Source organism: Solenopsis invicta, chromosome 16, assembly GCF_016802725.1.
Source record: "Solenopsis invicta isolate M01_SB chromosome 16, UNIL_Sinv_3.0, whole genome shotgun sequence".
NCBI lineage: Eukaryota > Metazoa > Arthropoda > Insecta > Hymenoptera > Formicidae > Solenopsis > Solenopsis invicta.
The window spans coordinates 6,782,346-6,803,813 of record NC_052679.1 but is presented as its reverse complement, the minus strand read 5'-3'; the positions used below and the strand labels follow the sequence as shown (position 1 = coordinate 6,803,813).

At 40.4% G+C, this 21,468-nt stretch overlaps 6 protein-coding genes across 13 annotated transcripts; 3 read left to right on the top strand and 3 right to left on the bottom strand.

The window, feature by feature from the left end:
• The first annotated feature begins 104 nt into the window (after window positions 1-104).
• LOC105204869 (pyruvate dehydrogenase [acetyl-transferring]-phosphatase 1, mitochondrial) lies at window positions 105-3,305 on the top strand. 2 transcript variants are annotated; one of them, XM_011174118.3, is made up of 6 exons: window positions 105-206; window positions 322-698; window positions 776-917; window positions 1,091-1,567; window positions 1,655-2,366; window positions 2,865-3,305. In XM_011174118.3, the coding sequence occupies exons 2-5, from the start codon at window positions 564-566 to the stop codon at window positions 2,332-2,334; spliced, it is 1,434 nt and encodes a 477-aa protein (XP_011172420.1). In that variant the 5' UTR covers window positions 105-206; window positions 322-563; the 3' UTR covers window positions 2,335-2,366; window positions 2,865-3,305. The 2 variants fall into 2 exon arrangements, with proteins under 2 accessions (XP_011172420.1, XP_011172419.1); XM_011174117.3 differs by having other exon boundaries at window positions 164-698.
• Window positions 2,372-5,829, bottom strand: LOC105204870 (vacuolar protein sorting-associated protein 4). Of its 2 annotated transcripts, none has more exons than XM_011174119.3 (7): window positions 5,674-5,829; window positions 5,201-5,286; window positions 5,017-5,128; window positions 4,208-4,584; window positions 3,846-4,113; window positions 3,307-3,749; window positions 2,372-3,203 (listed from the first exon to the last, which is right to left on the bottom strand). In XM_011174119.3, the coding sequence occupies exons 2-7, from the start codon at window positions 5,219-5,221 to the stop codon at window positions 3,102-3,104; spliced, it is 1,323 nt and encodes a 440-aa protein (XP_011172421.1). In that variant the 5' UTR covers window positions 5,222-5,286; window positions 5,674-5,829; the 3' UTR covers window positions 2,372-3,101. The 2 variants fall into 2 exon arrangements, with proteins under 2 accessions (XP_011172421.1, XP_011172423.1); XM_011174121.3 differs by having other exon boundaries at window positions 5,201-5,289; window positions 5,674-5,826.
• Window positions 5,830-6,258: 429 nt separating this feature from the next.
• Window positions 6,259-7,628, top strand: LOC105204867 (ubiquitin-conjugating enzyme E2 G2). The gene is made up of 4 exons (XM_011174115.2): window positions 6,259-6,600; window positions 6,697-6,778; window positions 6,976-7,094; window positions 7,223-7,628. The coding sequence occupies exons 1-4, from the start codon at window positions 6,549-6,551 to the stop codon at window positions 7,480-7,482; spliced, it is 513 nt and encodes a 170-aa protein (XP_011172417.1). The 5' UTR covers window positions 6,259-6,548; the 3' UTR covers window positions 7,483-7,628.
• A 117-nt stretch (window positions 7,629-7,745) lies between these two features.
• Window positions 7,746-17,163, bottom strand: LOC105204865. 2 transcript variants are annotated; one of them, XM_039458427.1, is made up of 7 exons: window positions 17,022-17,163; window positions 16,829-16,925; window positions 16,554-16,743; window positions 15,213-16,471; window positions 14,352-15,009; window positions 14,087-14,255; window positions 7,746-14,009 (listed from the first exon to the last, which is right to left on the bottom strand). In XM_039458427.1, exons 3-7 carry the CDS (start codon window positions 16,665-16,667, stop codon window positions 13,612-13,614), a joined length of 2,598 nt encoding a protein of 865 aa, XP_039314361.1. In that variant the 5' UTR covers window positions 16,668-16,743; window positions 16,829-16,925; window positions 17,022-17,163; the 3' UTR covers window positions 7,746-13,611. The 2 variants fall into 2 exon arrangements, with proteins under 2 accessions (XP_039314361.1, XP_011172414.1); XM_011174112.3 differs by lacking the exon at window positions 17,022-17,163 and having other exon boundaries at window positions 15,213-16,465.
• A 931-nt stretch (window positions 17,164-18,094) lies between these two features.
• On the top strand, window positions 18,095-21,429 carry LOC105204866 (solute carrier family 66 member 3). 4 transcript variants are annotated; one of them, XR_005576500.1, is made up of 8 exons: window positions 18,095-18,236; window positions 18,524-18,646; window positions 18,727-18,885; window positions 18,960-19,128; window positions 19,438-19,660; window positions 20,138-20,258; window positions 20,327-20,558; window positions 21,231-21,429. XR_005576500.1 is itself a non-coding variant. In XM_011174113.3 (7 exons), exons 4-7 carry the CDS (start codon window positions 18,980-18,982, stop codon window positions 20,458-20,460), a joined length of 627 nt encoding a protein of 208 aa, XP_011172415.1. In that variant the 5' UTR covers window positions 18,095-18,236; window positions 18,524-18,646; window positions 18,727-18,885; window positions 18,960-18,979; the 3' UTR covers window positions 20,461-20,599. The 4 variants fall into 4 exon arrangements, 1 of the variants encoding a protein (XP_011172415.1); XR_005576498.1 differs by having other exon boundaries at window positions 21,180-21,429; XM_011174113.3 differs by lacking the exon at window positions 21,231-21,429 and having other exon boundaries at window positions 20,327-20,599.
• Window positions 20,549-21,374, bottom strand: LOC113004308. 2 transcript variants are annotated; one of them, XM_026137294.2, is made up of 3 exons: window positions 21,205-21,374; window positions 20,772-20,925; window positions 20,549-20,638 (listed from the first exon to the last, which is right to left on the bottom strand). In XM_026137294.2, exons 1-3 carry the CDS (start codon window positions 21,339-21,341, stop codon window positions 20,630-20,632), a joined length of 300 nt encoding a protein of 99 aa, XP_025993079.1. In that variant the 5' UTR covers window positions 21,342-21,374; the 3' UTR covers window positions 20,549-20,629. The 2 variants fall into 2 exon arrangements, with proteins under 2 accessions (XP_025993079.1, XP_025993078.1); XM_026137293.2 differs by lacking the exon at window positions 20,549-20,638 and having other exon boundaries at window positions 20,695-20,925.
• Window positions 21,430-21,468: the final 39 nt, after the last annotated feature.

The window sequence follows — 21,468 nt, the reverse complement described above, 5'->3', positions numbered from 1 at the left end:
CAATCGCCAGGCCGAGACTCGCTAGGGGAATACGTCGCCGTCAGGTTTCTCAACGCGCAACAGGAGAGTTCGGAGAGTTCTCCCGAAGCGCCGCCTGGCGAGTATGCGCGGAAGGTCACGAGGGTCGCGCGGGTCGCGCGTGGTTCCATTCATTCGTGCTTCCATCTTCCATTCTCTTGCGATACCTGGCGGCGCCAGGTGCTCCGGTAGTTACTCTTGTTTACCCTCGTTTTTTTTTTGGCATGTTGCACGCAGTATTATAAAACGACGACATATCATCGCGTAACGATCCGAGCCGATATTTTAGTTCGCGTGTTTCAGGCAAGTCAATTAAACTCCGGAAAGAGAATCGCCTTTGTATATTACGTAAATCGTGGTGCACAAGGGGGTACGGAGTTTTCGCGCGACGTCGAGTGGTCGAGTCCGGGAACGCTGCTGCGAGCATTTACTTCGATCGAGTTTGTTTCTTACTCCAATAAAGAGGTCGAAGATGTGCTGCAAGAGCGGAGGGGAAAATTAGCACGAGGAACGGTGACGAAGCGCGGCGACACTCGAGAGATAGGATGGTCTTGCAAAAGATCAGCTATGACTTCGTTAAGGGTTTCCGACATGTGCATGCGAGAACGAGCGAGTCTTGCGGCAACAAGAGCTTCCACAAGAGATTTTACGTGGCATTACCACGTCTCACGCCACAAGAGGTACAGTTAAATCGCGTTTGTTTCCGGCTAATTCTCCACATACGCGTCACGCGTAAATTGTTATTACTTGGTTATAGGTCACGAACGTCTTGCAAGCCAACGAGTATACCAAAGAATTTTCAAACTCAGGTGCCATAAAATATTACGACTCTAATCAATTGGCATCTAACAATCCTATAGAAGACATGAGATCTGAGGCTCAATGTTTGCTGACTAAAGGTATGCTGCGACAACGAAACTGCAACCAACTCTTATTTACTGATTTTATTGGCTTGTCCAAATTAAATTAGTATTAATTAGATATACAACTTCAATGTCAAACTCTTATTTTTAGCATGGCTCTACAAATTGCAGTCTTCAATTGCGTTTTGTATTGTCTTATCTACTTGTAGGTGTGTTATTGGGAGTTTTTGACGGTCATGGCGGTGGTGCCTGTGCACAAGTGGTATCAAAAAGACTGTTTCATTATATATCGGCGTGTTTGTTGCCACAGAACTTGTTGGAACAATATTTGAATTCTTTTGGCACTGACAAGAGCTTGAATTTACTCGAAACTTTTAGTGATAAAGTAGAATTTGTAACAGAGATCAAAGATCTCTATCAAGCTAGTTTCTTAAGTTTCGTACGGGACTTGGTGCAATCGAATACCAAAAAGGATTTTCAAATGGAAAAGGCTTTGGAAAATGCTTTTCTCCGATTAGACAATGATTTAGCGAGCGAAGCTCTGTTGCAACTAAATAAGAAGGTTGCTGCGAGAACTCTGGCAGTCGCAATGTCAGGCACAGTAGCTGCTGTCGCACATATAGACGGCCCTCATCTGCATGTCGCTGGTGTTGGCGATTGTAAGGCCGTCTTAGGAGTACTCTCAGGTTCGTTGTTCCTTCATCATCTAATCTGTTTTATCTTTACTAATTAAAGATGAACGTACTAATAAATCCTGTATGTATATCATTTAGATGATGGATGGTCAGCTAAACTGATGACCGTAGAGCATAACGCTGATAATCGCGAGGAGGTAGAAAGAATCTTGTCAGAGCATCCATCGAACGAGAGATCAACTGTGATTAAAATGGAAAGACTACTCGGACAATTGGCGCCACTACGCTCGCTAGGTGATTTTCGCTATAAGTGGTCCAAGAATATTATGAATAAAGTTGTGGTACCGTTTCTCGGTGAAACGGCGATTCCCCCGAATTACCATACGCCGCCCTATCTAACGGCCAATCCGGACGTCAGATACCATAGACTGACGCCAAAAGACAAATTTCTTATATTGGCCAGTGACGGACTGTGGGACCTGATTTCTCCGTTGCAAGCGGTGCGCTTGGTAGGGGAGCATATGAGTGGCAAGGTTACACTCAATCCACTGAGATTACCCCGTAAAAATATGAAATTATCAGATATAAATGAGATGTTGCTGCAACGCAAGGAGGGTCTGAAGATGAAACCCCTTGACAGCAACGCAGCGACGCATTTACTGAGGAATGCTTTAGGTGGCACGGAATATGGAATAGACCATGCCAAATTGTCGCAATTGTTAACTCTGCCGAGTGAGGTGGTACGGATATTTCGCGACGACATCACCATAACGATCGTTTACTTGGATTCGGAATTTCTAAGCCATTGTCCTCCCTAAAGCTGTCGCGACTTTACTATTTTTCAATACTGGTATGTATCAGTATACAGCTTGTTATTTATTTAGTTAACAATAAAAACAATTTACATGAAAACAGTAATCTGAGTATCAATAATATGTATGTTACATAACGCTTGTTATTCCGTCGATCTCGGTTAGTGAATTTTTAAAAATTGGCTAACCGTGCGATTCGATTCCGACTCCGCGAATGATTCCGCATTATAAGCCCACTCGAATCGAACAACAGAATACACAAAGAGTGTTTAAAACTATAATTAAAGGTGATTAAGAAGTAACTATATAAAATCTATGATTTACAATTAATTTGTTAGGTATTTATCGTAGTGATTATATAAGTAATGCATTAAACACAGATGCCATATATCTCATAAATAATGGACCATCAAAATTTTTTCTACTTTGCACTTTACAATAAAAAATAATCTACCTCTTCTTCGACTGCTTGATAAAAGTCTAAGAATTTTTTATCTCAAAATATATGGTTTATTTCATATGTTTCATTTTTTCAGTAAATAAATAAGCGATAAGCTTACGATGTCAGATTGCATCCGATGTTGCACTTAAAAAAAAGGAAGAGATCTAAATAAGGAGACGAGAGAAAAAAGCTCGTTTCCGAATATAACGTATTTATACAGATATTATCAAGCGTGTTATCGTAAGAGGAATAAGGCAAGCATATATAACTAAAAATATTTGTTGAATTATAAATCTGTTTACTTAATTATAAGAAAGTTAAAGAATCTCTCTCAACCTTCTTGACCAAAATCTTCTTTAAATTTCTCTAATTTTGTCAAATCTTCTTCATTCACTGTAGGACGGGTCGTTGCTAGCGATTTCAACATATCTTTCTATAAAAAAATGGTATATATTACAGATATTAAAAAGCACTCTTCTTGTATACATAAACGTGTAAAAAGAAATAGAAACGCAAATATTGCCTATAAGCCTTACCATGGTAACTGATGGCTCGAATAATTTGTCACCATCTACTTCCATCCAATTCATTTCTATGGCAGCCGGATCACCGGGAGAGCACGGAGTGAGTAAATCGTCGACGATAACATTAGGATCTCTCGGCGACGGTCCTCTAACACGCTTGAAGTGTGTAGCCGTTTGTACTTGCCGAATAGGTTGCATTAGGGCGTCTCGTACAATGATACTTATATCGGCTCCCGAGTAACCGTCAGTAGAGGCCGCCAATTTCTTAAAATCATCCTCCGTCAAAGTATGTGATGTATTACCCAAGTGGAGCTTGAACATAGCAGCGCGTGCTTGTTTTTCGGGCAACGGAATGTAAATTCTCTTTTCGAATCTTCGTCTAATTGCAGAATCCAAGACCCAAGGTATGTTGGTCGCTCCCAGCACAAGTATATTCTCATTATGGTTCCCTACACCTGTTGTACACGCAATAAAGACATTCGTCTAATTAGATTTGTGCTTGCTTTAGCAAAAGCTGATCGCGTAAGGTAGATATAATTTTGAAATTTTACCTTGCATTTGAACTAGAAATTCCGTTTTTATCCTCCTGGCGGATTCTGATTCATTGTCAGAACGTGACGAACAAAGTGAATCTATTTCATCGATAAATATAATGCTACGTTCCTTTTGCCGCGCTAATTCAAACAGATTTTTTACAAGCTTCTCTGACTCTCCCAACCACTTACTTACTAAATCTGATGATGACGCAGAGAAGAAAGTAGCTTGATTTGCTTCCGTCGCCACTGCCTTTGCCAAATATGATTTACCAGTCCCTGGTGGCTAAACAATAAATTAAAATTTCAGAATATGCTTCAAGCCAAGATGTATATGTGAAAATCATAGATATACATATAGTTAAATATAAATTACTTACTCCGAATAACAGAATACCTTTCCAAGGTACGCGTCTTCCAGTAAAGAGATGTGGGAAGTGCATAGGTAAAATAACAGCTTCTTTCAAAGCTTCTATGGCTCCATCGAGGCCAATCACATCACTCCATTTAACATTTGTGTTTTCGTTCATTATAACGCCTTCCAATTTGCTCTGTAATTTCTTCTTTTCGGGGTCACTATCGGTATCACTGTCACCACTGTCGCTCTTCTTATCCTCGCTCTTGGAGTTTTCTGCTCCAGCCTTAACTGGCTTTTTCTTATTCTTCTTCAAATACTCTTTTAATTTTTCTGCTCTCTCTAAATACTGCATACATTTTGCTCTTATGCTTTCCTTCACCTTGTCTCCTTGTGTTTCATCTGAAATCCATTATCAAGTTAATTATGCTAATTTAAAATATGACTGCACTCTTATAAAATACAAGTGGTACCATTAGTGAACTAGTTATTTCCATCAACAAGCTTGCCATATCTTAACAATAGTTATTCCTAAAATTATCATTGAATAATATTTTTTAATTGTTTAAAACTGTTCAAAAATTAAAATTAGTTTTTTTAATAATTTAAAAAACTGACCTTAATCTAATTTTAATTAAAAAATTATTAATTAAAAGCATTACATTTTAAATAAAGTATAATGTATAGAAAATAGACAAAAAAAAACAATATGATCAGTTTTAAGTTTAGCAGTTGGCAATTCATAAATTTAATTGGTTGAGCTCCTATTATAGATGGTCAGATCAAGAGCGTTTGAGAGTTGACTAAATATTAGATACTCGCTACTGAACGTACATTTAATTGCATGTAAAAAGTATTCGACTCCATGCTCGTACAACCTGAGAGCTTCCTCATAATTCTTATTACGATCTTCCTCTGTAGCTTTTGTCACCAGATCTATAGCTTTCTGTAAAATTATCAGTCACTCAGTGATGTTAGCAATCTCGCCTCCTTCGAATACAGATGCACTATTTCTCACCTGCAGTATTGCCGAAGCCATGCTCAGCTTCTTCTCAAGATGTTGAGAAGTTGGGTGCACAACACAGGCTGTTCGCGCCTGTTAAACTGCTGAAACGATTTGTAATTGTCAATTAGTAACCTTCAAAGTCAAAACGTCAGACGTCGCCTATCGATGATATCACGCTGGCTACTCCGTTACCGCTGTAATCATCACCGATGCGCTTCTCGCGGAAGCGCCCGTATCATCGTGGCGAATCTTTCGGTTCGACCGTGCGTTCTGATTACGCGTCGAAATCGGAGAACGCGAAATGTCGTTCAGTCGCGGCGGTCGAATCTTTTTTTTTCGCTCACCACCACTCGTTGCAGTATAATTACGCGACGAGACTAACGAGCAGGTATCGAATTGCTCGTAAATTATATCGACGCCGAAATAACGTTGCGGCTTATCCTACAGGCAACTCGGACGCATTTCGCGGACCATACGATACGTACGAATCTTCCTGGAACAATGTTGTCACTGTAAAATTCACGATGCCCTTAAACAAGTCTGCAGACTCGCCGTCATTTTGGCTTCTAGCCTAGCCTACCCTTCGGAGAACCAGTTCCGTGTTTTCCGTCGTGTGTCGGTCTGGAAATCGATGCGTTTCATCTCGCTTCGTCATTGGCTGTGCGACGTCCGCGCTAGCCGTCGCGAAATAAATGGACGAATGACGGCACGGAACTGGCCAGCCGGAAACTTCTCTCACAAATCCCTAGAGAGATGAGATGATGCACCGCGTGTGAACCATACCGTTTGTTTTCTGTTCCTGAACTTCCTGAATTAGTGTGCACTTAAAATGAAATAGATATATATTTGAAAGTTAGTGAAAGCAAGAAGAAACGTTCCAGTGCAGTCTAGTACAGAAATAGAAAACAAGCCTATAGAGATATTACATTTCGGAACGCGCCGGACGACGCAATGTCGCCACCGCGTGAGGTGTTTTGGGTTGTGTTCCGATATTAACTGCCAGTACTGAAAATGTATAGTATATGTGACGTGAACTATAAATTTTCAGTACTGCCAGTAAAAACGGAACACAGCCTTGGTACGCAGCCGCAGTGCGATCACGTGGTTGTGTGCGAGCGGTAGGGAGAGCGGCGCAGGCGCAAGACGCGTGAATTTAGGTTAGGGAGAAACAGCTGATGCGTCTCTTCCGTGTTTGGCAGAGAAACTTTTTTGTGTGCAATAGGATCGTCGTCAGGTTGACTGAGATCAACAACTTGCGATGATCCCGGCCACCGCGGCCGCTCTTCAGAGTCGATCTTAAGCGGAAGGAGTCGCCTGTTCATCGACGGTGACGTTTCGCAACAGCTGACGGATCATCTGCATGGTCAAGATGGCAGGATCGGCACTCAGACGACTGATGGCGGAGTACAAACGTGAGAATCGGCTTTTTAATCTCGTACGTCGCGTTAGCACGTTACGCGAGGCTTTTTCCACATAACAGTGATGCCTGCACTATGACGATCTTGCAGAGCTAACCTTGAACCCGCCGGAAGGCATCATCGCCGGTCCGATTAACGAGGAAAACTTTTTCGAATGGGAAGCCCTCATCACGTAAGTCGTTCTTCGGTTCTTCCTCTTCAGAAAAACTTCCCCTATCGACTCGTTCTTTGTTATGTGTTATTCATAGTCTTTCTGTTTTGTTATTCTTTTTCGCACTTAAATCAAATATGTATATTTAATAGTGAATGATACATGCGTACAAGTTCTTTAATGAATTATGTCAGTATCAATCTTGATGAAAATTTTAGTGGACCAGAGGGCACATGCTTCGAAGGTGGAGTATTCCCAGCGAAATTAATATTTCCTCCGGATTACCCATTAAGCCCTCCCAAGATGCAGTTCACCTGTGAGATGTTTCATCCTAACAGTAAGATATTCGCTGTTATTAAACATGAGATAAGATATATTTCAGTTATCAAAAATTATTAATTGTACAGCAACATTGAACTTTCCATTAGTTACGAATATGAAATTGTATCTTTTTTCTCTGTCCAGTCTATTCAGATGGAAGAGTCTGCATAAGCATACTGCATGCACCTGGTGACGATCCAATGGGTTACGAAAGCAGTGCGGAAAGATGGAGTCCAGTGCAGAGTGTGGAAAAGATACTGTTGAGTGTAGTAAGCATGTTGGCTGAACCAAATGATGAGAGCGGTGCTAATGTGGACGCCGCCAAAATGTGGAGGGAAGATCGTAAAGAATTCGAGAGGATAGCTCAAAAGCTGGTGAGAAAGACTCTGGGTATTCCACCTTAAAATGAAATTTTCTACTGAAAAGGAAGAGAAAAGAATAAAACACACTCGGGAACGGTGGTACATTGTTATTTTTTCGGTTGATGGCATTCCTGTAAGAAATAATAAATCTTTACCTGTTTATCAAATAAATCTCGTCTATGCAAATAATTTTTTGTATGTTTCACTGCTTATTTGCGCACTGAAATATATAATAGCCTGTCGTGAATTTTATAGTTGCAAAGGAGCAAAACTTCGGTCTTCAACACGAAAATCGAAAGTGTTAATCTCAAAAAATGTTTATTTTCAACATTGCAGTACAAACATGGGTAATCAAATACATACGCGATTATCTCATACGCTTACATGTACCACACATTTCACTGTGACAAACCGATAACGAAGGACAGGATTCGTTTCTTGTGTTCGGGTGCGTGATTGACGTTAAGTATATATATGTATATATACATATATATACATATATATACATATATTAGTATTTAAAATTATCAACTGATCCCACAAATTACCCTACGGCGATGTTAAAGTAATTATCACATTCGCATATGGTGTTACATTATTCGCATGTAAATGTATATCGGCGAAAACGCATTATCAATTAATGTATTTAAATGTTCTTTAATATTCAAAGAGAAATACAGATTAAATAAATATATTTATAATATTTTACAAAGATGTGTGTAATGAAAACAAGCAGAGTAGTGGTTCTTTCACTGAAAAACTCGTTTTAAAAGATTCATAATTTTGTTAGAACCAAATTATAAAAATGGAATTGCTCTTGCAGTCAGTTATCTTACTTTTACATTTATGGAATTACGCGAGTGCCGATCGAGAGATCGTCGGCACGGTCCTGATAGAAATTCCAGAACGTGTATTGCCGCATCGTATTTACAAAAATCAAGAAGTCCGCAGCAGATTGATTATCGTGCACATTCCGCTCTGATAACAATCGAACTTGGTGACAAAGACATACAGGGTGTCCCACTTAAAGTGACCCACTCCGAGTAGCCGAACGATTTATTTGAAAGGAAAGATTCTTCTTTGAATCCTAAAGACATTGAAATCTTTTCGAAATCTTTTTCCAGAAATTCTGTAGCAAATTCCTTTTTTATTATTGTTTTTTTTTGCGGATAGACGCCGAGTCACTTTATGTAAAACACCCTGCAATTAGACTAGAAGAAATAAATCAATACACCTCGTCGCGTATACAGTAGATGATCTTTGCGATCGAATTGCGGGTATGATTTCAAGGATCAGACAAGTCCACGCTTCGAAATTATCGACTCTTGATCGAGCATATTTATTTCTTTCGAGCTTTATCGATGCTTAGTCATGTCTAGATAACATGTATAAATATCAAAAGAGCCAATTTGACAAGGCTCGAAATATCTACCGAAAATTTAAAGTTTAATTCTCTTTACTTTCATTCAATGCTTTAGCAAATGAACGTGTTTGTTCCTTGTACTCAGACCTTTGCAATTTGTTCCTTCTCACTCTCTTCCTTTTTTACTTGGATTAAAACGTCAATAAGAATAAATACAAGATTTCGCACGTGAATTGATATTTTATTAATAAACAATACTGAAATCCAACTGAAAAAGCAGTATTTGTGACTAGCATTCGGCAATTATATGTAAATAATAAGGTTTCAATGTACCTGTTTCGTACAGCCGAAGTACAACATCTTGTACGTTTCTTTTTAACCCTAGGACACTATTTGTACATACATCTCTGAGACGTATATGTTCACATTCGGGTTGTCCTGAATATTGAAAAGATTTGAAAATCTTTCACGATTTCCTGAAAATCAGATTTTCTAAATTTTAAAGTTATGCTAACATTTTAGATTAGTCAATTAGATCAGTAATTTAAGTCAATGTAAGAAGTAAATTTTCGCATATTTTTTGCCCGTTCTCGAATATACGCCTCAGAGAAGCATATGGTTACAAACAACTTAAAAAAAAAAAAAAAAAATAGTTAGCTTTCTAGGGTTAATCTTAATTCTTTGATCCCTTTTCTTATATATAATCCCTCAATAATTTCTGTGCCAAATTTTGCGTATATACCTATCTAAAAACATAATTCAAAAACAATCGCAAAATTACGTATTTAACACCGAACGAAAATACACAGATGTTGTACTCTGGGTACAGCTGCATACTTTGGCATACGAGAGAGGATGCATTTTACATTCTGTGCCAAGCGATAGTAACACCGATCGATAATCGAATCTTTGTCCGATCTCGATCGGGCCTCCGAATGAATTTGCCACATTTTTCACAACCAGGATCGGAAGCTTCATTTCACTTGCAAGATATCACGCCGATATCACGCTTTAAAGATTCATTGCGAGCTAGTCGGAAAATCGAGAGCAAAGTACGCAACAGTGCCGGGACAGTCTGTATATGAACGCTCGATTCGTTTAACGTTTGCAGTGTTTCGCTTGTCGCGAGACAGATCTAATATTGTGGCCGCGTCCGTTTATCAGTAATATCACATTTCGCTAGAAGAAGTGTACATTCAAAAGCAATCCCTCCTTACGACGTCGCGCGTGCTCGCGCGCGCGACGACGACGAAAATGTTACAAATATACAAAAACGTTTGACACATACACTTCCCGTCGCCTAATCACGCAATCGACAATCGGAGACGGAGACTTGAGCTACCTTTGCGAGCCTCTCCTGGGCTGTGAGCGTGCCGTATTTTGCATTAAACTCGACTTTTGTTCTTTGTCCTCCAAATCTCGAGTGATTATTTTAGAAAATGTCATTAAATATACTTCGATTAATATTGCACACTTGACAATAGTCTCTTTTCCAATTGCTATATTTAGCTCCGACACGCTGCAGCCTTGGAGGCCTCTCCCGCTTGGCGCAGAACGCTATGTTTCTCTTACAATTAATTTCTTAGAGCCGGTTGCATCAACTGCAGCTAACGAAAACATTAATTAATATTTGTAATTAAATAAACTTTCTCTCTCTCTCTCTCTCTCTCTCTCTCTCTTATCTATATTACTGGCTAAGACTATGATTTACAGAGAGTTAATTAATCAAGGTACAATTAAATCTCAGAGACGATTGCACTAACGTTAGCGCCAATCGGAATTTTAACTTGAATTAATTTAAATCGATTTAAATTAAACCAACTCGATTAAGTTGACTTAGATTGATAAAACAAGATTGAAACTTAATTAAATTTAATTTAAATCAGTTTAAATCAACTAAGTTACGATAGTTAAATAAACTTAAAATTAACATAAGTTAACGCAGTTAATCGAAGGTTCGTCTCTTAATTCGCTACTAGCTCGGATTACCATCTGTTGTCGCGCGTCAATTAATTAAGCCTGTTAATGCAACTGACCCTTAACACATAATCTTATCAAATAAGACGCTCACGCTCCCTTACAACTAGAATTTCCTTGTAGTTGAAATCACACGTCTGTCGTGTGCGCGTGTGTCTGTGTTGTGTGTGTGAGATGTGTGCAACTTATGCCGATGTAAATACGCTCGTTATAAAACCTTACTAATTCTGCACTATATACGTATACCTCCCTCTGTGACTGTGAGGTATTGTGGTACCATTATTAACTATACGCACATGCCTTACAAACCCCATGCAGGACTCGCCATAGTCCTCCTGGACGATCTCGTTAATATTAATAGTAATCGTATTGCAAAATCTACCTGGTGGATACTGGGTACAAAATTTGTTCATGTATGCGTGTCTGCGCGTGTGGTATCTATGTGTGCGTACTGTGTTCTGCGAATTTATCAAAGCGCAAAAACAGAATTTCAAGCGACACACTTCCTAGACAAACGTAATCGTGTTCACTTTGCATCACTCGAAGTAATAAATCAGTCAACACGAACCACTCCTCGATATCGGTGAATGTTGTGAAAGAATGAGAAAGGGGAACTATATAGCGATGAACGTATCTTCACGATTTTCAGCTACAACTTGTAACAAGAAATTTTCCTTTGGAAGAGCTATAGCAATACTAATGCCACATTGTTTTAAGCTCTAGGGAACATTGAAATATGAAAATTGGTCGGAATGAGTATCTACTTCCGAAAAAGCTTGCAGAGAAAGTTTGTGTCACTTTTTTTTATAACTTTTAAAAATAATTTTTAAAAGTGATTAATTTTACAAATAATAATTCAAACAAAATCATGTATACAATAAAAATTTAAAACAATATAAAAATATAACTAGAATTGCGATATCATCTAGAATCTGATTAATTTCGATGATTGTTATTACACGACGCTGTGTTTCAAACTTATTTGAGCACAAAAATAAACGCGCGATTATCTTAATCGCATACGAAAACGAAGGGCACAATTTCGCATAGCACCAGTCACTAACGTTTTACTACTTTCCTTTCTATATCAATTAAATAAAATTTTAAATTGATTATTTAAACGAACGAGAAATCATGCAACATTCGAATTGCGCATTGCAATTTTAGCTATCCTTTATATGTTGCCAGAATTGTCGTTGGTTATATATATTTGTGAGAGTTTTTACAATCGAGAACTTTCAATGGTTTCGCGTAATCGATTCGTAAAAGAAAAATTCAAGAATTTCACAAACTGCGATTCGCATTGTCATATGTTTTCACCTTGTTGATTTGATCTTTCAGCAATTAGTCAATTTAAATCAATCAAATCGACTCCAAAGACAATGAAGAATTACAAGATATGTTCTATATACTATCAAATTTAACAGGAAGCACGGCTGCAACGAATAAAGGCTAAATATAATCTTCAACGTTACCACAAAATATCAATGTTAATTTGTGTAAACTTGAAAATGGCAAGTATGGCACGCAAAAAGTTTGCATCCGATCACCATGTGTATGTACGTGTGTTCATTTTTCTCTCTCTCTTTCTCTCTCTCTCTCTCTCTCTGCCCTCGATATATATACGCGTGTATGTATATTTATATATGTACTTATATGTGTACGTATAAACGGATATTTTGTGCGTGGTTTATGTCACATGTAATCTTGCCATTCGTTATAGTCGATAAAAAGGAACTGAACTAGAAAGGACTATACAGAATTTGTTTACGCTCAGCTCGGTCACGGCGCGCGTCTCATCTTTGCTAAAGTTGTACTGCAAAAATTAACAACGGAGATGTGATCGTTAGGTAACATTTGATGAGAGATTAAGAAATGATTTCGTCGCGAATCTCCCCTCAATTAGCCACTTTGGTTTATGATGCGGTTGATTCCGCAAACAGTTTTATATTTAGGCTTCGATGCAAGCTGCAGAATTACGTTTACTCGAAGAAAAAAAACTCTCTTAGCTCAAAACGTCTCAGCCTAGCACGTACATCGAACGAATATTGCAATATGCAATATCGACTTCTATTGAAACGGAATAGAATTGCGATTCCTTTCCCTCGACAATCAAATTGAATAACTTGAGACGACCATAACTTGCAGCTCTAGATATATAGTGCACACGGAAATTTTTCTATATATTCCTCTACTTTCAAGTTTAATCACAATACTCACTTTACGAATCGATACGCCATAAATCGACAAAGTCAAAATCACAAGCGCAAAATTATTAACCGTACATTATGCCATCGACAATAACAAAAATCCAATTAAATCACGAATTAAATTTCGGCATGTGAAAATTTAACTTGATCATCAGTTAAATTTCCGCGCATTAACCATAACTCAATTTAACTATCATTTAAATTCCTTTATGTTAATCAAAATTTAATTCAGTAGCAAATGTTAAATTTTTCTCAACATGTATTTAATTAAGTCAAGAAATCGAGTTCTTACGCACTGAACTCGATCAAAACAGATATTAAAATGTAAACAAAAAATTAATTGAATTGCGAAATAAATTACTGTGTATCAGCATGATATTTTAATACAACTACAAATGAAATTCGGCATTATATTAAGCCGAAATTTAATTCAGCGACCTATTAAATTTCTGCACATCAACGGAATCTGTATCAAACGGCGATGTAAATTTTTACATGTTGCGAAAATTTAATTAAACCGCGAATTAAATTTACGTTAACGCCGCGGGCGACGTTTGGCGCAAGTATCTCTTTGCACGGAGAGCGGAGCGGAGAAGGAGGGAAAAGTCACAAAGCTATACCTCACGAGAGACCCTGCGGCGTGAAGCAGATCTTCTCCAGTTCACCGGTTGACGAACTAACCGGCGACTCGGCTCGATCATCCTGTTCGGCCGCCAACTGCTCGCTATAATAATGTGGCGTGCTAAGATAGTCGATGAGCCGCCGGGGTAGCGGCAAGGTCGGGATCAAATCCCTGCGCACCATCTTCAGGATGACGAATCTGCACGTATGTTGCAGGCTCTGTACTTGTTTGAAGCGTGACACCGGATGAAGCAGCTGTACTCGCATGGGACCCAAAACCGGTCGTCGATGCAGAAAGAAGAGATAGCGACCACTGCGCGAATGCTCGACCGCGTTCTCGATAAAGTCAACGATGGTGTGCGACTTGAACTTCGTGCAGCTGCCGAAGCTAAAATTACCTGTGCGCCAAAAAGAAATGGTTTTAGAACGTTCATATTTTTATTGGGAATTTTGTATATAATGTGACACAACTTACCCTGATCGTGTTCTATCCTTACGTGTCGCACACAACTGTTGAGTCTGAATGATAAGGAAAATATGTAGTGATCGTCACTGCTGTCTCGCACAATGAACGAGCCATCCGGTTCGTTGGACAGTATTTTCTCCGCCGCCTCACCGGATATAGGTCCCCAATACCATCCGTACTGTTTCAGAAAAACAGCGTATACCATAAAATATTTTCTGTACTTCTTTCTAGTATCAAGATTAGCTTAATGAAAGAAACAACAAAATTTACGTACATCTTTCACTTTCTCAATACTAGCTGCAAAATCCATACTCGTGTCCTCCGCAGCATCTTCTTCCGGTCGCACGATAGGCGGCGGAACTTGCTGCTGCACCGAGTTCGGAGACTCGCATTTAGGCGCCATTGCCGTAAGGGCCTCCTCCGCCTGCTCTACGCCTACTTGACTATTGCTCTTGGGTAGAGGTGGCAGAGCGCGCTTGAAGAATGGCAGCTTCTGGGCGGACGGCTCTACCTCAGACGGAGCAGTGTTGTTATTATTTGTGTGCTGGTCGGAATCAACGCCTTCTTCCTCCTCAACGATCTCTCCCTGCACGATACTATTCCGTTTCTCCACAAAGTGATCCGGAGAGCCTAGTCGTCGAAATCGGAAGATGTTACAAAGAGTCTGCTTCAGATTCAGTGAAAAATTACGCTGACTCTTCTTCATTTTCTCTCGCTCAGATTCGCTCTTCTCCTTATGCGATTCATCGCGCGCCTTCTTGTGCCTAATACCGACGAAAGCGTTCCTCTTGTGTTTCTTTACATTATTAGAGTTATTATTGTTATGATTGTTATTGTTGTTATTATGATGGTGGATCATCAGGCCGTTACTAGTGCTCTTGTTGGACACTGGCGTGTCCGTGGACGAGTCCGTGTGCGCATTACTGTTATACCTATTAATAGACAGCATTAGATATTATTAGATTATTATTACAGCCAAATTGGCAGTAGCCAAGAACTTTGGTATCTAACTTTTTCTTTTAATATCAAAAGTAAATGGAACAAAATAGTCCAGAACGAAAGTTCAATAGTATTTTTGAAAAAAAAGACATTCTTTCATTGTTTGTAGTATCAATGAAAATTATCTATTACTTACCTATTATTATTATTTACACTGAGAGCCTTGGGCGTCGCGGCGAGATGCACTGGCGTATGACATAGCAGAGGAGCCTTATCCCGTTTGATCTTATTCTCGCTAGAATCGCTAGAGCTCGAATACAACGTCTGTAGGTACTGTCGTACCTCATGCAAGGTCATGTGTATCGGCTCGCCGATGTTATGTGCATGTCCGTTCGATGCTCTGACTCCGTGGCGACCAGAAGTGCCCGGCACGCTGTGTCGTTTACCGCCACCATTACCACTACCACTACCTCCGCCAGCATTTCCACTGCTGCTAACACCACCAGCACCACAACCACCACCACCGGCACCGCCGGCACCGCCGACACCGGGGTTGCCGTCATTACAGCACACATCAGCCAGCAAACGCTGCGATTTGATAACATGTGTGATGGCACGGGATTTACCACAATAATGACGTGCCTGCTGGATATGTGCTTCCAGCTCGCTTTGCGAACTCGCAGAAACGTTTCGTCGTCTTTTGCGATGATGCCGGTGCCGTTTAGGCCTCTGCGGCGTTCGCAGATCGTGCAGCGGCCGCACCACATCGATCGGCACTGTGTAAATGTCTGAGTCAAAGGGTACATTGTACATGTCGCTAATCTCACTTGTGGTCAACACGTCGTGCGACATCGCGGATGTAATGAAGCTGCTATCGTCAGCCTTGTGGCCAAGCCCAGTAGTGTTGATAGAATTGTGCGAGCTGGACAATCGTGAGGAGGCTAGCGAGCAGCGCGAGTTTGGCCGGTTCAGCGTATTGTATGGAGTAATAGTGATGGTAGCAGCGCCCTGGCATACTGGCGGCGTCATTAGATCCCACATGCGTTTAGGATTGGTCTGTTGGGACCGGATCACCACCGAGACCGGATTTATAATAGGCGCGATCCTTCCTTCCGGCCAGGAGATGCGACAGGAGATTGCCAGCGCTTCCTCTATCACCGACTGCACCAGATTCTCAGCAAAGTCGTCGATCCAACGCGGCGCTCGGCGTCTCATTAATCGCGCGTAGTTCAGAATCGGCACCGACGAAGACTCCGAGTCCGGTGGCGATGGACTATCCTGAAATTCTGGCGGTGGCTTGATCGCCACGTCGACCACCTCGACTTCCAACTTGCCGTCTGCATCGCCCCAGCCTGGGCCCTTCTTCAAGGTGTTGAAATTCTCGCCGCACATACCATCCGAATAATCAAAAGAATCTTGCGATAGAGACTTGCTCTCTAAGTCACTCTCCTGCATCTGACAGAAATTTCATTTTAGAGATTAAATGTGTGTGTACACAAAAAGGTATCTTTAACTCGAAATCAAACAATCGTCCTACCTCCATCGCAAGATGCGCTCTAACGGAATCGCTGGAAATCGAACCCCCCAGGCCACTGCTACCAAGATCACTGAGAGGCCCAGCGCTTAGCGAACATGATGGCGGGGAGTCCATGTCAGATTTCGTTTGTTTCAGCTCTACACTGGAGAGTCTATAGTAGCCAGAATTTTTGATATTTCCATGACACCCCCTAAAATTTAGAACGGCTATTAGTGTTGGGTGAATAATTTTTTTCCCTTTCTAAAATACCTGTAGATCAGTGTCACAGATCTGACCTGAGAAAGTGTATTACGGGCAATGTACGATTGCCTCACGAACTCCATATTCGTATGTTCGCTCGTACTTTGCGCATGGTCCATTATGAGTGAGAAACTGCAATGATAAGTGTTAAAGTGTCGCGGTTGACAGATCCTAGAACAAAAACACGTGATAGCACAATCAGTAGGTTCCACGTAAAGCGATACATACGCTTACAGGAAGGATGAGTCACGATATCATTAAATTGTCATAACTACAGATGAGACGCAAGGATCAATTAATTTCTCTTGATTCATTTTACCCCCGCGATCAAGGACATTCCAAATCTCAAGGCTAATCCGTCCGAAAGTTGTTAAAAACATTCGCGCATAGATTTAAATCTTGGGGAAAAAAGAAAAAGGGGAGGGTAGAACATATCGGACTTTCCTCCCGCGATGACGATCACGGAAGATTTTCCCACGGTGTCACTCGACGGTTAACCAAGATCCACGGGCCCCGTTCGGCAACGGGGCGAGGAGTCGATTTTCACTGCGCGTCGAGTTACGCTAAATACGGCTATCTCGTGAATCTTATCGATGGTAGAAGGAAAGTGCAGCTAGTCGTGTGGAGCAACGAGGTGGTCTGACCGAACATCGCACATTGACAAATCGGCCGGAGGGCCCATCGTCGGAGCAACGCCCGGCGAGGTGCGGACGGGAGAGGTCGACGGAGGGGCCGTGAAGCGGACGATTCGCGATCTCCGGGAGTCGGACTCGCGAGAGGCAATGAGACGAGGGGGCGAATGGACGGGACGACGCTTACCCCTCGCGGCGCTATGGGTAGATCGGCCGCCGCGGCGCACTCGCGATCTGGTGGGCCTCGTCGTCGTCGTCGTCGTCGCGCGGGGGCACGCCGTTCATGATCGTCGCATGACGCGCGCGGTGCCCACGCCGGGACCCAATCGATATTCCGTAAGACAACGCGGAGCAGCCTCACGTTTCGCCTCGCACCATGTTCGGCTCGCTCGGTCCGGTCCGCCGCGTTCCGCGCCTAGCGTCACGCCTAGCCAATCGGCGCTGCCAACCTCGGCCCCGCACGCGTTCGCTTTTATGCGCGTAGTACTACGAGCTACGCGACGACGTGACGCGAAAGCCCTTGCACGTGAAGTTGCGCCAGTTGTAAGCGCACTCGGGACCATCGGGACTCGGGGACACGGGACGTGCGCATCGTATGTTCAAAGTTCACGCGTCTGTGTGTGAGCGACACAGAGAGTGAACTGACGCGCGAGCAACGTCAGATCAATTCGCGATTAATCGAATTTCGAAGGTGCACAACGCGCCGATTGTTGCGATCTGTGCCACGTTTCATCGAATTTTATTTCTTTACCTCAAACCTTCGTGCCTTAAAATTCTAAGAATCCTTGAAATCGTGAGCCCTGAAACTTTAGTTAGTACCTCTAATCTGATTATATTTTCTTGCTCCGTTCATTTTTATAAGAATTCGAATTTTTTGCGATTCGCGCGAGACACTGACGATCGTTAAAGCAGCGAGTCATTTTACCCTCCTGGAGCTCCTTACCCCTGCTGTTTTACCGACTATCTTAATTTCTCGCACCGCAAAAATTCGAACTCTCGAGACGCATTAGATCCTTTTTTTAGACGCTAGACCTTTCTGCACATTAGAAAATTCCCACTTGAATAAAACATCGTCAATAATCGGAAATCGATTTTCAGGCACTCCCACTTTCACTCGCGCTCGAACGGCACGAACCGAAAGAGAACGTACAAATTCCGCGCCAACGGGATCAGCTGATCGCTCAGCGATGTCCGCAACTGCGGTCGAGTATTGATGTACCGGTGAGTAGGGACATGTTTTTGTGTATAATTGTAAGCGATCTATTTTCATGTTTGACGTAACGTGAATGATTCTTGTCTAGTAAAGTGGCGAATGAGCGACAGCCTCGGATTCTCGCAATCGTACATCCGTTTCAGGAAACGGGGTTGGGAGAGCTGAGATGTGTGCAGATCGCATTACGATTGTCAACCATTCGTAAAACGATTAGAGATAAGATAAAATTATAATCTACCAATAAGCGGTATGTAAATAAAAAGTTCTTACAATATTGTCTTTGCATCGAAACCTCTGTACATACAATACGTGTAACTACAGTTATAGGACGAAAAGACAAGATGACGTTGCTGCAACAATTTGCGGATTTGTTGAGCATAATAACAATAGGCATGTGCTTCGTACTGAAAATTCCGCAGATATTGAAGTTAGTTTCTATAAAGACAGCCGATGGAATATCTATGCTAGGATTATTTTTAGAATTGACAAGGTAACTCGTCAAGTTTGTACCCAAGCCAGCAGTATGTCCATCAGTTAATACCCAGTAAACACCAAATATAATGAGATAATGTTGTATAACACATATACATGTCTTATATCTATATTACTTAACGTTACAACTATTTATATTCAATGTCTGCTAGGCAACATAAAATGAATATTACACTTTCGTATTCAACTGTTACATATAACATGTATTATATTGTTAAGTGTGAAATTATACTGTTAGGTAATGTTTCTCAGGATTTTACAAGCAATTACTTCTTTCATAAATAATTTAACGTCGTTCATTTTTCAGTTACACTGTGATGACTAGTTATAATTATATAAATGGATATTCGTTGTTGTCTTACTTGGAGTATCCAATAATACTAGTGCAAGAATATATACTGATTTTTCTTGTGCTGAAATATTTGAGCAGGCTCAATACATGGTCCCTCTTAGGTGCCATAGTGTACTTTGCGCTGAGCAGCTGTTTGCTGCTGGGAATTGTTCCAAAAATTATACTTATATTTTTAGCGGTTGGTACAATGCAGAATATTGCAAACAATTTTTCAAGTTATATATAAGATGTTTTCTGTAATGGGATTATTTAGAGATCAATGCTTTTGAATGTTTTTACATGCAGTGACATATATTCAGTAACAGTAATGTAATATTTAAATGTGGTTTTTTTAATGTTTAAGATTACCTTAAAACCAACATATTCTATATGATTGAATTTGTTTTTTATTAACTACACTATTACTACATTACTACATTAACAAAAATATGTCATCCTATTTTAAAAAAATATTGATGATTTTGAAATCTCATAAAATAATAAGCATAAAAAAAAATACAATCTACAAGATTTACTCCTTTGAAACGAATAACTTTTTCCTTTAGTATTTTTTCGTATCATTAAACGCAGTAGAGATTTTTTAAATGATCGAATTGCGGGAAACCCCTTGTATGTTTTGAAATCTTGTTTTTACATGATGCACTTGGGTTTTCAGCCAATGTGCACTCCGATCTCAGCTTCCAGCAAAGTCGTTCAGTTGCTAGCTATACTTCGAGCCAAGAACGCAGAGTCGGTATCGCCTCTTACTTGGTTTATATCCGCCTTCACTAATCTGAGTAAGCTTTCAGATTTCAGTACGTAAAAGAAATTTCTTAGGAGGAGATCAAACAATTGTGCTTTTTAGCGAGAGTATTCACAATATGGATGGATTCTGCTGATATATTACTGCTGGGGAATTTTATCATCTCAGTTCTGCTGAGTTCCAGCATCATGTTCTCCGCCCTTTATTATCGAAGCCGCCCGTTAAAGCAGGATTAAATGAATAAACAGGCAAATTGTCTAGTTATAATGTACGCAATCAAATTGATTTGAGCACGACTTGTGCTGTATATTTGTTGAGAGCGTAATAACGTAAGGTATGCTATATTTTATTTCTGCTAATAAAATATAGAAATTATTTGTCCTATATCGATTCATTTCCCTCACATTACATATCCTAAAAGCAAAGAAATTCTAAAAGTACAATTGTATTTTATTTTATTGAGTGTATTTTAATTAAATATAAAGTAAAGCATTAATATCAACGAAAATTAATATATTTAATTCGAATGAGACGATGGAATCCACACCTTTGTCAGGCTGTCCTGAGTCGTAAAATAATGCGGTATCGAGAAAACTATAAACGAGATTTTATTCCCGCGCATATGAAGGATGCCATGTGGTTTCGATCCTTCTAAATCAGTGATCTTCAAAGTTGCGCTTTGTCGTGTAATCATCTTATCCCTGTGAAAAAAAGTGATAGTAAAACCTTATCATAAACAAATTATATCATTATGCTCTGAGAAAATTTGTAATTAGGATATGCATATGTAAAAGCTCTACACGCGCGAAAATATTCGCAATTTCTTTATAGAAATTTCTATAAACAAAATTATATAAAAATGTAATTGCGACAAAATTTTGGATTTTTCGCTCACAAAATTTTATTTTTCACCTTTGTTACGAACTTATTTAATAGAGTCACGTAAAAATTTAAGAACTCCAGATGAAGACGGAACGTACAAGCAGCTTGGGATATTTGAACTTAGGTCCACACAAGATTCAGACTCCGGCTTGAAGATCACTGATCCGTTCCACCCCCACCGAGCTCTTCTCATCTGGCAAGTCGACGGCACTGGATGAACTCTGGTCTGGACCATGGACAGTCGACACTGAGAAAGCGTCCAAGCATCGTCATCTCTCTCACGTGAGAGAGAGAGGGAGAAAGGGAGCAAGGCGAAGAGCGTGGAGGGAAGACAAAAGTGAAGAAAAAAAAGAGTGGAGCAG

What these genes read in the sequence shown, in the direction of transcription:
- LOC105204869 (XM_011174118.3), top strand. Translation starts at nt 564, where the DNA reads ATGGTCTTGCAAAAGATCAGCTATGACTTCGTTAAGGGTTTCCGACAT. An exon ending in CACGTCTCACGCCACAAGAG is followed by an intron (nt 699 to 775) that starts GTACAGTTAAAT and finishes ACTTGGTTATAG; the next exon opens with GTCACGAACGTCTTGCAAGC. An exon ending in CGTCTTAGGAGTACTCTCAG is followed by an intron (nt 1,568 to 1,654) that starts GTTCGTTGTTCC and finishes TATATCATTTAG; the next exon opens with ATGATGGATGGTCAGCTAAA.
- LOC105204865 (XM_039458427.1), bottom strand. Translation starts at nt 16,667, where the DNA reads ATGGACTCCCCGCCATCATGTTCGCTAAGCGCTGGGCCTCTCAGTGAT. An exon ending in GAGCGCATCTTGCGATGGAG is followed by an intron (nt 16,472 to 16,553) that starts GTAGGACGATTG and finishes AATTTCTGTCAG; the next exon opens with ATGCAGGAGAGTGACTTAGA. An exon ending in AAGGATAGAACACGATCAGG is followed by an intron (nt 14,010 to 14,086) that starts GTAAGTTGTGTC and finishes TTTGGCGCACAG; the next exon opens with GTAATTTTAGCTTCGGCAGC.
- LOC113004308 (XM_026137293.2), bottom strand. Translation starts at nt 21,341, where the DNA reads ATGGTCCAGACCAGAGTTCATCCAGTGCCGTCGACTTGCCAGATGAGA. An exon ending in TCAAATATCCCAAGCTGCTT is followed by an intron (nt 20,926 to 21,204) that starts GTACGTTCCGTC and finishes TTTTTTTCACAG; the next exon opens with GGATAAGATGATTACACGAC.
- LOC105204867 (XM_011174115.2), top strand. Translation starts at nt 6,549, where the DNA reads ATGGTCAAGATGGCAGGATCGGCACTCAGACGACTGATGGCGGAGTAC. An exon ending in GAATGGGAAGCCCTCATCAC is followed by an intron (nt 6,779 to 6,975) that starts GTAAGTCGTTCT and finishes TGAAAATTTTAG; the next exon opens with TGGACCAGAGGGCACATGCT. An exon ending in TGAGATGTTTCATCCTAACA is followed by an intron (nt 7,095 to 7,222) that starts GTAAGATATTCG and finishes TTCTCTGTCCAG; the next exon opens with TCTATTCAGATGGAAGAGTC.
- LOC105204866 (XM_011174113.3), top strand. Translation starts at nt 18,980, where the DNA reads ATGACGTTGCTGCAACAATTTGCGGATTTGTTGAGCATAATAACAATA. An exon ending in TTATTTTTAGAATTGACAAG is followed by an intron (nt 19,129 to 19,437) that starts GTAACTCGTCAA and finishes TTCATTTTTCAG; the next exon opens with TTACACTGTGATGACTAGTT. An exon ending in ATCCGCCTTCACTAATCTGA is followed by an intron (nt 20,259 to 20,326) that starts GTAAGCTTTCAG and finishes TGTGCTTTTTAG; the next exon opens with CGAGAGTATTCACAATATGG.
- LOC105204870 (XM_011174119.3), bottom strand. Translation starts at nt 5,221, where the DNA reads ATGGCTTCGGCAATACTGCAG. An exon ending in ATTTCTAGTTCAAATGCAAG is followed by an intron (nt 3,750 to 3,845) that starts GTAAAATTTCAA and finishes CGTGTACAACAG; the next exon opens with GTGTAGGGAACCATAATGAG. An exon ending in TCGAGCCATCAGTTACCATG is followed by an intron (nt 3,204 to 3,306) that starts GTAAGGCTTATA and finishes ATTTTTTTATAG; the next exon opens with AAAGATATGTTGAAATCGCT.